The sequence below is a fragment of the Cynoglossus semilaevis genome, chromosome 8 (assembly GCF_000523025.1).
Source record: "Cynoglossus semilaevis isolate Cse_v1.0 chromosome 8, Cse_v1.0, whole genome shotgun sequence".
Lineage (NCBI taxonomy): Eukaryota > Metazoa > Chordata > Actinopteri > Pleuronectiformes > Cynoglossidae > Cynoglossus > Cynoglossus semilaevis.
The window spans coordinates 16,870,970-16,887,320 of record NC_024314.1 but is presented as its reverse complement, the minus strand read 5'-3'; the positions used below and the strand labels follow the sequence as shown (position 1 = coordinate 16,887,320).

Here is a 16,351-nt window from a genome sequence, read left to right as displayed (position 1 = left end):
ACAATATTTAGAACAAGAGACAACAAGTATATCAGCATGCCAAAATGATAAAAAGCGCATTTGGACAACAAGGAGAAAGTTGTATTTTATTGATATTGCATTAGTACAGAATAGATCATTAGTTCATAATTATTTTTTGTAAAAACCCTATTAAACTCATTTGTCTTGTAAATTACTCTGGTTAGCAAAGTAAAAAGGTAAGTAAATAAAGTAAGGAATGAGTATTATAACGTCCTCTATCATTGTATATAATTATCATAATTATCATAATTGCACTAAACATTATTATATATAATATATTATTATACACCATCTTCACATACTTCTCTGCCACTCCCAACTGTCTTGCGCAATCCAAAAAATTCTGCCATAAGCACCCTATTGTATGCTTTCTCTTTGTCCACAAAGACAATGTGCAACTCCACCGAGTAGTTTTTGTAAAAACCCTTGAAATTCTTCTTTTTAATGTCAGAAGTGTTTAAAAGAGGATTTTCATAATTATCTAAATTAATCATCCCCACAGTTCATGCATATTGTGTTATGCTCAGCAGTATTCAATTGTTAATTACTTAAATCGTCAGTATGTGTTAATTTGGAAGCAGCAGCTCTTTGACCAGACTCTGTGTTTGCATTTTTGAGTCTGATCCCAGGGTAAGAGCGTTCTGCAGTCGACTCATCTGGTCTGGAGTCAGGGATGGCTTCTCATAATGAATCCGCAGCCAGGGGGTGCCTGACGACAAAAGAAATTATATATTCATGTCTTCATTATCTTTATCAAAACCATTACTTTTGACTAACCCACCTTTCTCCACCTTCTGACCAAATGACACCAGTAGCTCCGCCCCTACACTGTGATTGATAGGTTCCCCAGCCTTTGATCGTCCAGCCCCAAGCTTATGAAGAACTTGCGCCAAAACCAAACCATCGAGTCCTGTGACAGCACCTTCAGAAAAAAGTCCCATTGTTATACATTAAATATTGTTTAAATACTTTTGCTTAAACCCGAATCGTCTTTTTCTGTGTTTTTGTACCATCTGCTAATGTCCTCAGTTCAGTCTGGTGCTCAGATTTCCTCAGAACGCTGAAGTAGTCAGTGTGGGCGGAGCATAGTGTCTCAGCAGTTTTCTTGGCCACGCCCTGAGCCTCCATCATGGCCTGGAAACGAAGCAGAGCTGCTCCACTTTTCACTACGTCCAAAACCTGTTTCCTACCTTCTGATAGGTCGGAGGCCTTGGAGGTCATTAATAGAAGTATGCCCCCTAGATGAACAAAGCAGAATTACATAAGTATGAGTGATGCCTTTAATACAGTATATGTGGTTATTAGGGATGTCCAATAATATCGGCTGACCCATATTATTGGCTGATATTGTACAATATCGGTAAGAATTTTTTCCCCGCTTTTTCCTCTGATAATGGAAACCTGATTTCAATGCCTGGGTTTCACACAGATGACATGACCTAAAAATAGTCTAAAAAAGAAAAGTTAATTATTAATCATTGTGACATGGCACACCACTGCACAGAATGCCTTAAACCAGGGGCGTCGAACATATGGCCCGGGGGCCAAAACTGGCCCACTAGGGTGTTCAAGCTGGCCCGTTAATTTTGAAAATAAAAAAATACTCAATAATAATAATTTAACAATAGCCAAAAAACTGATAATTAAGTATTTTAAAATTGGAATGGCACAAACTTTACCTAAAAACAAAAGAAAAAAGTACCCAGAGTGGTGACCAGTTCCATCAGATCTTCAGGACCATTTCCCTTCAATGCCTCCAGAGACTCAATCACCTCCAGACTGTTGCCCACATTTCGACCAATCACTGAGTCCATAGTGCTGAGCACCGCTCCAGTTCGCATTCCTAAACCATTCCCTTCCCTCCCCTGAATCTTAAAAAAAAATCAGCTCTCTGGATGTGACGTGGAATTCATTTATACCAGGTTTTTGAGAGTGTTTAATACCAGGGACTGCGCCAGCTTCTTAGCACTCTCCAGGTCTTTGTACAGAGCCGCTTTTCCGAACTTCACGTCAAGAATCAGAGCCGATAAAGACTCAGCTCCTTTCTTAGAGATGATTGAACCTGCAAAACAAACACAAGGCTTATCTGCGAAACTGAGATCAAACAGATTTACGACAGGCGTGACGACCTCGACCCTGAAGTCGCTTAAGACCAAGTTTTCTTTTGTGTTTATCTAGCATAGAGCAGATGAATACATTGTCACGTGGTGCTATACACAGAAGATGGCTTTGTTTACATTTGCTGGTCGTACACCATACACTGGATCGTGATACTTTTGTTTTCTTTCGTTTGCGTTACATTATGCCACAGAACACAAGTTCTGATGTTTTATGTCCGTGAACATACTCTTATTGTTTACATTGATACCTGTGATGAGTGGCAGACTGTCCACAGTGCTGGTGGCGTCCCTCTGGGCATAGAGGACTCGGTCTGCAGGAACTATCTTCTCTGTTTGTCCCACGATGCAACAGCCCACCGAGCCAAGGATCTTCAGAATCTGCGCTCAGAACAAGATGAATCCTGACATTTTTTATTTCACGTTCACTTCATCGATCAAAACAATGGAAACAATCACAAACACCTTTATTTTTTTGCCAAAGAAAAGTCTGCAGTGTATATCAACATCAACAACAAACAACTTTCTGAACCTGCTCTGATGATTGCTGGATGTTAAATCCTGGTATTGACTCCAATTTGTCCAGAGTTCCTCCTGTGTGGGCCAGGCCACGCCCACTTATCATCGGGACCTGTTGAAAATACGAAAAGAAAATTTTCACTCTTATGTCTATATTTACATTGACCCTTCTAGTGGTCCACGGAGGAACTACATCTGATTGACTGAACAATAATTCACAACTTACCTCTATGCTAAAAAAAAAAAGAACCCCACATTTTTAGAATTTTTTCTGTAATAAAAGTTAAAACACGGAAAGAACCGCACATTTTTAGAAATTTTTCTGTAATAAAAGTTAAAACACGGCTACCTTCAATCCACAGGCGGCTAGCACTGGTGCTAACACCAGGCTAACCTTGTCTCCCACTCCACCTGTGGAGTGTTTGTCCACCACTTGTCCTGCCCACTCCTGCGGCCATGACATCACTTCCCCTGACAGCATCATCTCCCTGGTGAAGGACTCGATCTCTGTGACCTCCATCCCCTTCTGCCAGATTGCCATGAGCATCGCACCTTACAGCGCAAAGATCGAGACACGTGAGATGTGGAAGCATCCGGCGACGAGCTTCGATGGTCTTCAAATGTTTGTACCTGTCTGAGCATCCTGAATGGATTTCTCTGTGACTGCGCCGATGAACAGTTTGATGTCATCGTCGCTCAATGTCTCTCCATCTCTCTTCTTCCTGATAACATCTGGTATTGACAGCATGTTTACCTGAAAAATATTACAATGTAGCTGACGATAAGAGGACAGGAGCATGGTGTGCGTTGCAGTTAAGAACCTCTGACCCGTTCTTTATAGGCACATATTAGCCAAAATTCTAGATCGGCCTTTCAGCACTTGTGTAATATTTTTTATATTTTCAAAATTAGAAATATTTTTTGCATTAAAAGTTGTAGAAAAAATAGTTTCAGATTAGATCTGAAGACCTGTAACAACACAAATCACCGGGCGTCTCTCTGGCGCTATTTCTATTTATTTTCTAACGGATGGCACAAGCACACTTGAGTTATCCCTTAGTTATGTTGCTATAGGCCTAGACTGCTGGTGGAACTCCCATGGCAACATTTTCATATCCTCTTTCTCCATTAGTTTGTCTCCTTCTTCTCACTTCTTTTCACTGTCTTCACCCCGCATGTCTTATGACCTCAGATCTACAAGACCTGATCCAGACCAGACACTGATGGCATTATTTATAGTAAAATCTAACTCAGCGGAACTAGCACTAATGATGAAACACAACCAGCAAGCTAAAAGACAGTTTCACACACCAGGCAGTCAGGAAGCCCAACTCCCTCCCTGTCCGTTTCCTGGTCCCCCGTCTTGTGCACACACAGACTCCGACCCCGTCTCCCCTTCCTCTGACCACTCCCCCACACACTCACAGCATCGTGATGGAATGAATGCAGAGGACAGACAATTCAATGTGTGTGTGGTGGTGTGCAACGATAAATAGAACACTTTCACTTTTACTTTATCTTATAGCTGAACTCAAATCTCAGTTCACAGCACAACCTTTAGTCACCTTTTTGTTTAGCTAACAGGGTGTGTTTGTTGATTGAAACATGGAAATTGTGTTTAACACACTTTGTGAAAGTAAAATATAATTGTACCGAAAAAAAATGGAAAAAGGGAGATCCACGGATATCATGCAGAAACAATAAGACACATTAGGAGACATTATATTTTAACAGTAAGAAAATATATTAGTCTCTGTAAGACTAAAAAAAACACTCAGTAACATTGGTTCCTACCTGGTCTGGTGTCTGCATGTACACTGACCATGCAGCTGCTCATAAACCTTCTCATAAACATTCTCAAAGGGGAAGGAGGACCTTAGGAGCTGCCAGAACCAATCAGATTCTAGCTCAACTCAACACTGTAAACATAAACTTGTTGGCCCAAGGTAATGATTATGGGCCCTCTGCTGCTGGTTTTTGTCCAAGAAAGTCACGTCCATTTGTTTACACAGAAGTTTTCTAATATTAACAACTGGACTAAAGTGTCTCATCTAATGAGGTTGTTGTGGTCTCCAGGAATTCCAGGAATTTAACATCTGTGAGGAGTGGTCCAAGTTCAAGTTCAACAGTCACTAAGCAATCAGTTCCTGATCACACTAGGTTTATTTAGTAAGCCTTTTTTTTCACTCTGTACAGAATTTTCAATTGAGAATCCGGTCAAAATAAATCTTCTTTCCGTGCGCCAGTAAAAAAAAAAAGCTCTTTTAATTTTTTTCCCTTCAAACTTTACATTTGATGCAATACTTAAAACGTATTAAATATATTACTTATTATTTTTTCCCCTTTATTCCAGGTGTATTCTGATTTTATGACTTTTGAACAGGCGCAAGCGTAATGGTTTTTAATGCGCATGCTCAGTAGACACGGCATACTTTTATGAAGGCGTAATTCAATTCCGAGAAGACACCGAGGCTATCCAGATGCTAAAGACTAGCTTTGTCAGGTGGGTTTCAGAATTATCACACACAAGGCTTTTTTTGTTTGTTTCCAGCATAAGAACAAAATTTAGTTGGTATTTTCCGCATTTAGATAGTTTTAGGATTAAACAAAAAAACGAAAATCGTTCTACAATTTGTGACATTTATTTTGCAGTACTTTATTTCTCTGTCTTCAAATATGACGCTAACCGAATGAATGGTCGAAAATAACGTATGTTTTTTTTTACTTAAAAGTACCGGCTACCATGTGGTGGCTTAAAATAGTGTGTACATAATAATGTTATATCAACACTCTCACTTTTTCCTCCACGTTTTTGTCGCATTTTGTTTTAAATCCAACTCGACTTCCGCACAGGTCTTCGCGTGGGGTTGGGCGGGCGCAGCTGACAATTTAGCCAATGGTCGTCGTTGTTTTGAGAAAAAAACGTCATCCTTGTCTTACGCAATTGGCTGGAAATATGTAGCAGGGTTAAAAGAAGCTTCTGGAATACTACGAAATAGCCATTTATTGTACGTTTCTAAATGAGAGAGATTACATTCTCCATTGAGGGTAAATTATGTATGTTGTTATCCAGTGGTAATATTGACGCATTTTAATCCTGGAAAAAGACAAATGCGAATTAGTCTTCACCATAAAAAGAACAACTTTATGCCAGTGTTTGACCGCCGGATTAGTACGCACAACAAGCTGTATAAATATGTATTAGAAATAATACAGAAATATGCCTATAGTATCCCAGTATATTCTAATATATTGTATCGTTGACCCATATCGTGATATGTATCATTTAGCTAGATTCTGGCCAATACACACACCTGTAAACTACATACGCCACAAGAAATTAAATATTTTGTCGAAATTGTATTCATGCTGCAATACTTTATACTTTGTATACTTTTTAGTAATTTTCTTATATATACAATTAAAATTACAAAAAATAAAATCAAGATAATTGTTATCGCCACAAACGTTTTTTTTGTTTTTACTATGTTTTTTGGCAGTGGAGGAAATACAGAATAGACATGTCAGTCAAAATGAAACTGGTCAGTAACGAAGCAGAAAGAAAGTAATCACCTGTTAGATTTGTAATAAATGACAGTTTATTATAAAGATTAAAGTCTTGTTCCATTGCAGAGCTTATCAGTTGTCATAGTGTGCTCTCATATATTTTTCTTTTTTAGAAAAAAGAAGAAAAAAAAAGTCAATACAACACACACAACACTCACTCCAGAAGAAACTAGAAATGTAGTGTAAAAAGAGGAAGCCAGAGAGGAAGAGGAAGTGGGACGGAGAAAAAGGAAGTGACCGTAAAATCATCAGGACCAAGTGAAAATCAGGAGGAGGGACGTTTCAGGAGGAAAGGTGAAGAAAGACACGATTCTCAGCCAATCAGAAAAGGTAAGATGTTTTTACAGGCTTTTTGTGTTTCTGTTCAATGTGCCATTTTTTTCTTTCTCTTTTGGGTGAAATTTGACATTATTGAACTAAAACTAATATTAAGCTCTGATGTTGGGTCATGTTTTCATGTTCAATGTTAAAAAAATAAATAAAAAAAACTTTAACAAGTGCCAGACTGTGAGGAAAAAAAGATTTACACACAGTACAAACATCTGCCTCTGAGTACAGATGTGTTCTGCAATGTCTGGATTTGAAGAACCAGACCTGGGATTTTAAAAATGTTTCAACAAACAAGAACTGGTCGCCAGAATTTGACAGAATGATAGCTAAATCTGACAAAGAATCATCTGGTTTCACCAGATTTCATTAGCACCGGACACCGGAGTATGAATTACTGTTGTACTGTATTTGTGTCCAAGTGTGTAACAACTGTTTTCACAGTACGACATCTGCTGTGTTTTGAGAATTGATCAAATATCATTGGTGGAGAAAAAATGTTTGTCTCTAAATCCTGTGAAAAAAGTGATATTTACTTAGTATAAACATTCGCAGAACAATGAACGTTTCTTGTTTCGTAAGAAGAAAAGGCTGGTTCTGTTCTTACAATATTTTCAGGACTTTGCAGATGTTTTTATTCCCACATGAGTGTTGGCCCAAGGTGGAAACAATGCTAAAGTATTTCATTGAATGAAGACAGAAGAAAAAAAATGGTCAGGGGGCGTTAACCATTTACAAACTCTATGGCCCTACTTAAACTACTCCTCTTTAGAAAGTCACCCAGTGCTTTTAGATATTTTCCAGTGTCAATGTTACAAATACAACACAATTTCATCTTGTAGACATTTAACCATTTCAAAGCACCATTGGATGCTGAAAAATCCTGAACAAAATGAAAAAAAAAATTCTAAACTTATATAAAGAAATACAAATTTTGTTAATAACAGCCCAGGAGATGTGGCCCAAATTTAACCACAAATAGTATCCACTTTAGGGGAACTAAAACTGTCTTTTAGTGTGAATTTTCTGTGTCCTATATTCAGAATCTAAGTATTTTGTTGTGTAGTCTTTGTGATTAGTATTTGGTAGCACAAACAAATGCAGTTTAATATTTTTGGACTCGACAACTTACAAAACAACATCCTCCGTTGGGTGGCAGTTTAAAAACTGTAGACCTTTTAGAAAATGATCTAAAGCTATTTTATGGCTTTTTTAACTGTTCTGAAATGACCAAAATCTAATATTGGATTTTCAAAACTGTGATGCCATGTTATATATTCTTACAACTATCATTGACTAAAATCACTTTCAAAAACCTCACACTTTTAAAAACATGGCTTATTCCCATGTTCATTGGCCTTTGTTGTTGGATATCGCTTCCTTTTTTCCTGTTTTTCGCCTGTGCTTGTCCATGCTAGAATCTCACACAAAAATATCTTGTTTGGATTCTGGGAAAAGATTTATAAACATATATATATTTATATATATTTATTTGTGGTCAATGATGTAGTTCCAGAGTTGACCACAGTGGCACACTAGCATTGTTTAATGCTGTTTAAACATATAAATGTTAGGAATAAAGTGGTGTTTAGTCAGAAATATGAGATTGTCACTCAATTGATTTTTTTTATTTTTATTTTTTTCAAGTGTGATAATGTAAGTGTGAAGTTAGCAGCAGATTAACAGCTAATAGATTTAAAATGTTTATAGAGTCTGAATATAACACATCGATAGAGACCTCAAAGACTAACAAAATATTACTGTATAAATCTTCTACTATACTTTATATATGTATTTGTGGCTTTATAGCTACATTATTATCCTAGCTTAATGTATGCTATATACTAGAGTCTATAAAGTCTAGAGTAATGTTCTATACATGGACTATGGTACATTATCTGCCTCTGCTCTACTATTTGGCAGGTGTTAGAGCTACTGTATAAAAGGTAACTGTCATTGGCACATGTTCTGGTTCTTCTGTTAGAAAGGACAAAAGTACAGTTTGTTTGGAAACAGGCACTGTGATATTGATTGTGCTTCAGTGAGGCGTGAAAAGGAGAATCTGGTTTATGTCTGTAGTATTTAAAAAAAAGCTCTGATAAGATAATTTGGACAATTGTGGGAATAAAATTGTAGCTTTGTAATATAGAGATGCTGTTTAAATTAAGAAAAATGTATTTACTTGTTTAAATGATTTATATTAAGTGATATTTGTAACTTTGTTTGCCAAGATGCATCAAAAGCTCCAGATCAGACCAATTTCTCGTTCTCGATTTTGCGTTCTGTCTATGTGCTACGACAGGAGGCCCGGGTAGACGTTCTTTTTTTGCAATCACTGTCCTTTCAGCATTAGCTTAGCTTATCATTTTAGCCAATTATCAGACAGTTGAACATATTCCTTGTAACAATATGTAATTTCGCTTCAGACGCTGATTAGGCTAATCTATCAGGTTTACCTTGCTACCAGTCTTAGTGCTAAGCTAGGCAGAACATTCCACTATACTAATCTTTTGGTTTGAAACTGAATCATTCATCAAAATAAAACCAACAAAAATTCCAGGTTTTCAATAAATGATTTTCCTAGAGTTCCTAGAGTTTATTTTACCATTGTGACTTAATCGATAGTAAAACTATAAAAATTAAATCAATTATTAATACGTTAAAGAGTTAACTCCACTTATAGCCTTTGAGAAAAATTAGGTTTAGGAGGAAACTCCTCATGGCAGGGAAGAATTCCCTAATATGGCAGGGAGAAAACTCCATTTATGGCCTGTTTCTGGTGGTGGTGAGTGAAGATTTGTTTACTTTAGTTCAGTTTTCTTTCTCTTAAATTAAGGTATTTAACCCAAGAGTTTTGGAAAAATCAGATTAAAGAAGGTATAGAGGGAGGAGGTTGAGGAGGAGTGAAAAGTCTGTACAAATGGCTTTAAACAAATAGCACCATGTACAGTAAAGCCCTCAATAGGCAGGTTTAGAAACCAGAGAGGTTTTACAGTTTGAGCTCAGCTGAAAACACACAGCACGTCAGCACGACATCACACTCATTGACAAATCATCATGAATTCCAAAACGTCGCCACCGGAAAATTCAACTCATTGTCAAATCATAAGGAAGTCAAAAAAAAAATCCCAAACAATTAAACTCTTTTAAATCATCACCATATTATTATTACTTGTTATTCCTAGGTTCTAAATAATCAGTGTTAAGATATCAACCTAAAATTAACACAAAGTCTTTGTGAGTGATAACAATGAAAATAAAAATGCTGAGACACAAGAATTTATTAAGAAAGGAAGAGTTAAGAGTCTTTGTCTAAGATCTGTTGCTAACTATCCTAGTCTGAGAGCGTCTGCCTTCGTCATCTTATCAGTGGTCAGTTTGTCCAATCAGCTGTTTGACTCAGGGACCCTAACTTGGTGGTACATTTCAGGGTTCTGTGTCCAGCAAAAGAATATCTCAATCTGTTATTGGCTGTTATAAATACAAATGTAACTGATGTAGATTTTGGAGAAAAGCAAATTATTCGAACTGGAGAAAATGCTATTTAACCTTGTAAGACAATTGCACATAGTCACAAGGTGTTTTACGTTCCAACCTCTAGGATATATCTGATTTAAAATTATATGCAGTAGTAAATTTGAAGAGTCAAACCTTCCTTTTGTGTATTTTAATCCGTTTTTTACACAGAAAATATTAATCTAAGGATGGATCTTATGGTATATTTAGTGGACACATAAAGCTAAATGCTGGACACAGATCTGCAAACTTGTTGATGAAACAGCTGATGAGCCAAAATGTCACAGAGAGCTAGGTTCTGAATGATTTTGACAACTTCAAAATCAGACATTGCTTATATTTTCTAATCAAAGAGGTGGCCTAAAGTCTGACCAGTGGTCAGGGATTATGAGGTCACAGTTCTGGGTGCCTAAAGGTCAATTGTCAGAGATGAAGGGTCAAGTGGAACCATCCAGCAGCTGTCTCAGTGCCCTCTCTATGTTGATCCTGTGCCCAAGTCTGGTGACACCCAGCTCTACGTAGTCCTCCTTGGTGAGGGCGGGCAAGTGGGAACCTTCGATCTCATGATCCTGGAAGCGTTGGCGGTGTTCGGCCAAACCTATACTCTCCAACCAGTCGCCCACATCGTACTTGTTCCACAGATTAAGGGGTCGCTGCCTCCATGGCCGAAGAGCCAGCAGAGGACCGCTGAGAACTGGGGAAGGGCAGGGGGAGGCATGTGGCGAAGGTGATGGTGAGCGGGACCTGGTCCGTGCACTGGCACTTCGCATTACAAACCGAACCTCCTTTGGTTCAGAGGGGAGACTAAGACTAGACGACTTCAGGATGGTTAAACCCCGACCTGAGCTCAGGTCTGGCCTTTCAGGGCAGGTGGTGGGAGAGGAGGCGAGTGCCACTGACCTTTCGGCAGGTGAAGGAGAGGGGGAGGGGCTCCGGCGGGTGACAGGATAACGACTTCCTGGTCGAACAGTGTAGCTAGCGCCGTATCCTCGCTGTGAAATTGTATGGAGTTCACCGAGACTGGAAAACAACCTGAAAGACAAAGACAAGTGGTAACAGACCATCTGAGGGGTTTCATGTCGCAAAACCCAGGTTTTACCATGTATTAGGCCAGCAATATTTCTGGTCATTAAAACATTGAAGTTGCATTTTATTTACAATGTACTGCACTTCCATTGTGGTTAGACCCATAAACAAATGCTAAATAGTATTTTGTCATTTGTTTATTGGCAAAAGTAATTTGGATTTTGCTCTCAGGCAAAGGCGGTGTGAAATTAAAAGCATTAAGGTCTTTATCATTTAGGAAAGGCTGCAGAGCTCCAAATTCTTAGCACCTCTACTACCTGATAGAACTTCCAAGCTCCAAATTATTAGCACCTCTACTACCTGATAGAACTTTCTCTTTAGCATGGACCATATTGGGGGCTAAAACCCAGTGCCATTACTACCTTGAAGTTCCTTGATCCTGTGTGGAAATGCACATAATTCCTGGCCAAAAAAAGGTTTTATTGAGTACAACAATTAAAGACAATACAACTAATCTTCGGCAGCCAAACTCTTGCTAAAGTTAGTGAGAGACAATTACAAACGATAAGTAAATAATTGCATTGCACTGAGTTTGAGCAGTTAGTCATCGAAAAGAATAATAGGCGAGACTTTTGTTAGCTTTTGTTAGCTGATGAAAATCATAGCTTGGCGGCGAGACTTTTGTTAGCTGTTAGCTGATGAAAATCATAGCTTGGCGATAATAAGATTCAGAAATGTTTACCAGAGTTAAAAACCTACGATTTACTCTCTCCTCTGTCCACACATCTGGAACAACACAAACAACATATTCTGTTACACTCATACATGCACACACACATACTTTCCGAGAAGTAATAAAACTAACTTGTTTAAAATATGAGGGAGTCTATTTACCTGGCACCTCCTACGGGAGACCTGCGACCAGGGTCTAAGGGACTTGGCTCCTCGCCAAGAGAATGGCTATCTTTGTTTAGCAGGTGTAGCCGATTAGCCAAATCCAATCCGGACCCTGCCCTGCCACTAAGCTCCAATGCCGATGCTGACCGACTGGTCAGATCTACAACTGAACCTGAACTCGGCCCCTGACCTCCCAATGCTGCCGGGCGCCCAATTCCTTCATCTGGACTCAGACCACGGCGCTCCTCAATACGGTCGTCTCCACCCCCCCATAACTTGGACCTCCTCTGAAATAAGTAACGTGGCTGCCGTCCAGCTCCACTAACACCGGTGGGTGAGGAACAGAGAGGAGAGGAAGGGGAGGATGATGCAGCAGAGGGGAGGAGTTCACTGTCTGATGATTGTTTCAGCAGTGGGTCTCGAAGTGCTGATCGACCTCGGCCGATCGGTGAACGAAGGCGGGGTTTTAGGGCTGAGGGAGATGTAGCAGCAGAGGAAGAGGTTGGGTGACTGGCAGGAGGGGAGGAAGGGGAGGAAGGACCAGGAGGAGAAGCTAAGGTGATGGAAGGAGGGAGTGAGCTAGGAGAAGAGGCAGTGTCATGAAGCCTTTCATCAACTGTCTCCTCCTCTTCCCTTCTTCCAATGGAATCGGGACCACTTTCTATTCCACCCTCCCCACCTCGTCGTGGCAAGAGGGTGAGTGAAGATGGGGGAGCAGGAGCAGGAGAATTAGAAAAGGCAAGAGGAGGCGTCACAAGACCAATTCTGCGCAGTTCTTCCCTGGTTTCCTCGTCACTGGATGAAAGCAATGCTGGTGGAAGTGTTACAGTGTAAGCTGCACCCTCCTCTTCAGAGCTGCCTACTGTGAGGCTCCTCCGCCTGTCAATCAGAGTAGAGTGGCTTTCATTGGACAACGGTGGCAGGGGGGTTGGTCTCCAGCGTTCAGGGGAAGGGGCAGCAGGTGATGTCACACCTCCCTCTGTCTCTGGACGTTCCACCTGTCCGTCAGGAAACAGAGGTGGGGTTATGCGTTTATGTCGCAGTTCGGGGCTGGTTTGAGGAGTTGTTCGCTTGGTCCGTGGCTCTGGGCTGGTTTGTGGTGTGGTGCGCTTTGATCTCGGCTCAGGGCTGCTGTGAGGTGTTGGGAGAGGGGTGCGTTTGTGTCTCCCCTCGGGGCTAGCGGCTGGGGTGGGAATTGGTGTTGTGGAAGCAGATGTGTGTTTAGTTCGAGGTTCTGGACTTGGAGTACGCGCGGTTAGTGCTCTTTCTCGTGCAGCAAGAGCCAAGGCAAGTGGAGAGGCGGGATCTGAAAAAAAAAGAATAACGATAACGATAGGTCCTTCATTGTGGTGTTTCCATTTGTCGATTGCAATTGGTGAACTGATTCAAGTAATGGGTGTCCTACTAATGGGGTGTCCTGTTTTGTAAAGGTACTTTAAGGTACTATCCAAGACTTTGCCTTGAAAGAAGATATCAAAGAGTTAGGTTTCAGACTTACCAAGAGGTTTACCAGTAAGCGGATGGAGGAAGGTGTGAGGCGTTGGTGAAGGCGATAGGACAGGTGCAGGTGGAGGAAGCTCACCAAGGTCATCCATGGAATGGCTCTGAGTTAGAAGTGGTGTTGTCTGATTTTCTGACCCTGCCCCCTCAACAGACAAAAAGAGCGATGATCTACGACCCTGGACTCTAGCACGTTCCGAAAGAACCTGCTGCTGGTACAATTCTGCTCTGCTCGGGCTGCTAGGTGTGAGTCCATCTGACTTGGAAAGATCATGATCTTTGATCCCAAGTCCTGTAAGAAAATAAATGATGAAGAGTAAGACTGTGTAGTGGTATATTATTCTTAATCACAAGCATGAAGCAGGACAATAGAGAAGAGGCGTCTACTTTAAAAAAATCATCATAATTTATGTAATATTTAAACCATGCTCAAAACATTCCAAGACATAAAAGCTGACCCTGCTCCTCAACGGGAAGTTGTTTCAGCAAAGGTGACTTCCTCCTCTGCGGTTTGGTGGGTGGAGCCTGCTGTCCCACATTAGCATATGGGTTTTCTATTGGTCTAGCTCGGCGGCGTGACAGTGGTGAGTGGCCAAGGGCAGGGCTGGTGCTGTGGAGAGACAGGCTGGAGGTGTGGGTGGTGGTGTGAAGTGTGTGCGTGGCAGTGTGTGTAGCAGTGTGCAGAGTGGTGTGTGTAATGGCAGTAGCAGCGTGGATGTCAGGCTGCAGTGGCGGAGGCGTGTCCTGCAGGATGATCATTGACCTTGCCTTCCTTTGCCTCTCGGCGTGACTGTGACTTCTTGTTGGAGAATCGGTAAGCTCTTGCAACCTTGGCTCCGCTCCTGGTTTAAAGCTAGAGCGGGTTAGTCCCTCACCTCTAGCTGGCGGAGGAGGGGGAAGGAATGAAGGAGGAGGTCCAGAATCAAGGAGGTAGAGCGAGGACATGGAGGAGGCAGAGGGTGGAGGAGGCGGAGCTGTTTGAGGAGGAGGAGGGATGAAACTGTCGGTCAGTGACGAGCTCCGTGGAAATCGACTCTCGTTGATCAGAGCTGTGATCCTGTCATCCTCAGGTGTGCCTGTCAAAGTAACATGGACAAATGTCAGAAATGAGGCCAAGAAATCCAAGAGACAACTGAGACAACTTTGAGATTTAGAACGCTAATATGGTAGTTAGCGTAGAGCTGCAGTTGTAAAGAAACCACGACTTGGTTGATTGAGAAGATACACAGATATTTTCTGATTGCTGAGGACTGTAGGTCTAGGAAAGTGACTTAAGTGTTCTTCAAAAGAGGTGGAACATCTAGAAAATTGGGGCAAGCCCCATTACCTAGATCTCCTTCCTAGAGTACCCATGTATGTTGTGTATCTCACCAAAGCTCTTGGTTCTGGACATTCCTCTAGGTAAAGGCATGGTGTTCTTCTCTGGGACCGAAGGTGGGACCAGACCCTGACGCTCGAACAGCGACTAAACATAACAGAGCAGACTAATTATTGCCATCATGCTCGAAACTGATGGGCCTGTCGTAACTACATTTAGGAAACACCTCTTACATTAATCTCAGCCTGCGTGATTCGTCGACTGGTTGGTCGCTGTTTGACTGTTGCAGCTCTAAAATCATCCGATGGACGAGCCCTTAGGACGACTTCTGGTTGACCGCTAGCTAACATCTCATCAAGCTTCTCTGAAAGCAAAAGACACAAAAACAAGGCATGGACAAAACCAAAAATAGAAACTTGAACCAGGAATAAATACTCATGACATCACAACATGACCACAACATCTTAATGAACCCTGGGAGTTTCAGCTAGAAAATCAATGATTACACACACAGTCTGTAAAAAGTAAAGAGATGCAAACTGTGTATATCCGGGGATGCACAGTTCTTACAAATAAGAGAAGGTGGGGCCTAAGGAAGTACCACAGTACTACCTTTTGAATATTTTTGTTAGAGTAACAGCTACATTTTGCTATATCTTGAGTAGTTGAGAGTTGTCCACTTGGCGAGAGTAGAGTATAGGGTTTTTTTCAATCACAGATGGTTGGGAATGTCCAAGGTCAGTCCTAAGAATGACCACTGTCATAAATATACCTAATTTGGAAGTTACAGGACTTTGTAGGACTATCAGATAAATAAACTTCAAAGCCATCCTCTGAAGCTAACAAGAGGTCGACTTTTTTGTCGCCCTTGTGGATTCAAAACATCTTCCTCTTCTGCACAGTCAGCTAAACCTTTATTTATTTTTTTTATAGTAAAATATTGCCTGGCGTTTCCATGCAATAAATGTCTAATGTTTTGCTCGGTGTTCGGACACTATCAAGAGAATTTTGGTGACGGATTGATCCAAGGCTAGTCTGAGGTGCCGCATTTCCCAATAAGTTCCACATCAATTGTGTTTGTTTGTTTTTTTTTTTTTTTGGTAAAGTCTTAATTTTGAATGTCTACATGCACAAAATGTCTTTTCTTGCGACAATTGGAAAATAGTTTGAAAACAACACCAAAAGTTAGACCCCGAAAAGATAGCTGTGAGTGACCTACATCAAGAAATTGAGTATTAACAAAGGGGTGCTGGGTCTGAACAGTAATGTCAGGAAGCTTGGTTTATGTGCATTATGTTTGCTTTTGCAACCTTGATGACCTTGAACATTGTGTCCAGGTTTTTTCGGCCATGATTTACAACCAATGTTTCAAGCCACAACAACAGTGAGACAAAAGACCGATTTCATGCCAAAACTTAACCATTTACATCCAAAACTTCTAACGTCACAATCACTGTCCGACATTGCAAGACCAAAAAACTAAAAACACAACAAGAGATGCACCACCGAGTCCACGTGACTCACCAAAGCGCCTCCTCCTGGC

General features: G+C 40.7%; 2 protein-coding genes and 1 long non-coding RNA gene across 4 annotated transcripts in view; 1 reads left to right on the top strand and 2 right to left on the bottom strand.

Moving 5' to 3' along the window:
* Positions 1-132: 132 nt before the first annotated feature.
* On the bottom strand, positions 133-4,505 carry tymp (thymidine phosphorylase). 2 transcript variants are annotated; one of them, XM_008315331.3, is made up of 10 exons: positions 4,452-4,505; positions 3,288-3,411; positions 3,007-3,209; positions 2,671-2,769; positions 2,390-2,519; positions 1,965-2,083; positions 1,724-1,886; positions 1,032-1,259; positions 803-943; positions 133-730 (listed from the first exon to the last, which is right to left on the bottom strand). In XM_008315331.3, the coding sequence occupies exons 1-10, from the start codon at positions 4,467-4,469 to the stop codon at positions 588-590; spliced, it is 1,368 nt and encodes a 455-aa protein (XP_008313553.1). In that variant the 5' UTR covers positions 4,470-4,505; the 3' UTR covers positions 133-587. The 2 variants fall into 2 exon arrangements, with proteins under 2 accessions (XP_008313553.1, XP_024913829.1); XM_025058061.1 differs by lacking the exon at positions 4,452-4,505 and adding an exon at positions 3,969-4,294.
* A 141-nt stretch (positions 4,506-4,646) lies between these two features.
* Positions 4,647-6,647, top strand: LOC112487401 (uncharacterized). The gene is made up of 2 exons (XR_003050465.1): positions 4,647-5,160; positions 6,338-6,647. It is a non-coding gene; the product is annotated as an uncharacterized LOC112487401 (long non-coding RNA).
* shank3b (SH3 and multiple ankyrin repeat domains 3b) overlaps positions 6,126-16,351 on the bottom strand; it is a 31,286-nt gene continuing 21,060 nt past the window's right edge. Inside the window, exons 21-28 of the mRNA XM_025058062.1 lie at positions 16,333-16,350; positions 15,042-15,172; positions 14,862-14,955; positions 13,949-14,566; positions 13,489-13,782; positions 11,988-13,296; positions 11,853-11,879; positions 6,126-11,099 (exon numbers count right to left, since the gene is read on the bottom strand). Coding sequence (XP_024913830.1) covers positions 10,505-11,099; positions 11,853-11,879; positions 11,988-13,296; positions 13,489-13,782; positions 13,949-14,566; positions 14,862-14,955; positions 15,042-15,172; positions 16,333-16,350 — 3,086 coding nt within the window. The 3' untranslated portion in view covers positions 6,126-10,504. The remainder of the gene's footprint in view (positions 11,100-11,852; positions 11,880-11,987; positions 13,297-13,488; positions 13,783-13,948; positions 14,567-14,861; positions 14,956-15,041; positions 15,173-16,332; position 16,351) is intronic.

What these genes read in the sequence shown, in the direction of transcription:
- tymp (XM_008315331.3), bottom strand. An exon ending in CATTCAGGATGCTCAGACAG is followed by an intron (nt 3,210 to 3,287) that starts GTACAAACATTT and finishes TTGCGCTGTAAG; the next exon opens with GTGCGATGCTCATGGCAATC. An exon ending in ACTGAGGACATTAGCAGATG is followed by an intron (nt 944 to 1,031) that starts GTACAAAAACAC and finishes TTTTTTCTGAAG; the next exon opens with GTGCTGTCACAGGACTCGAT.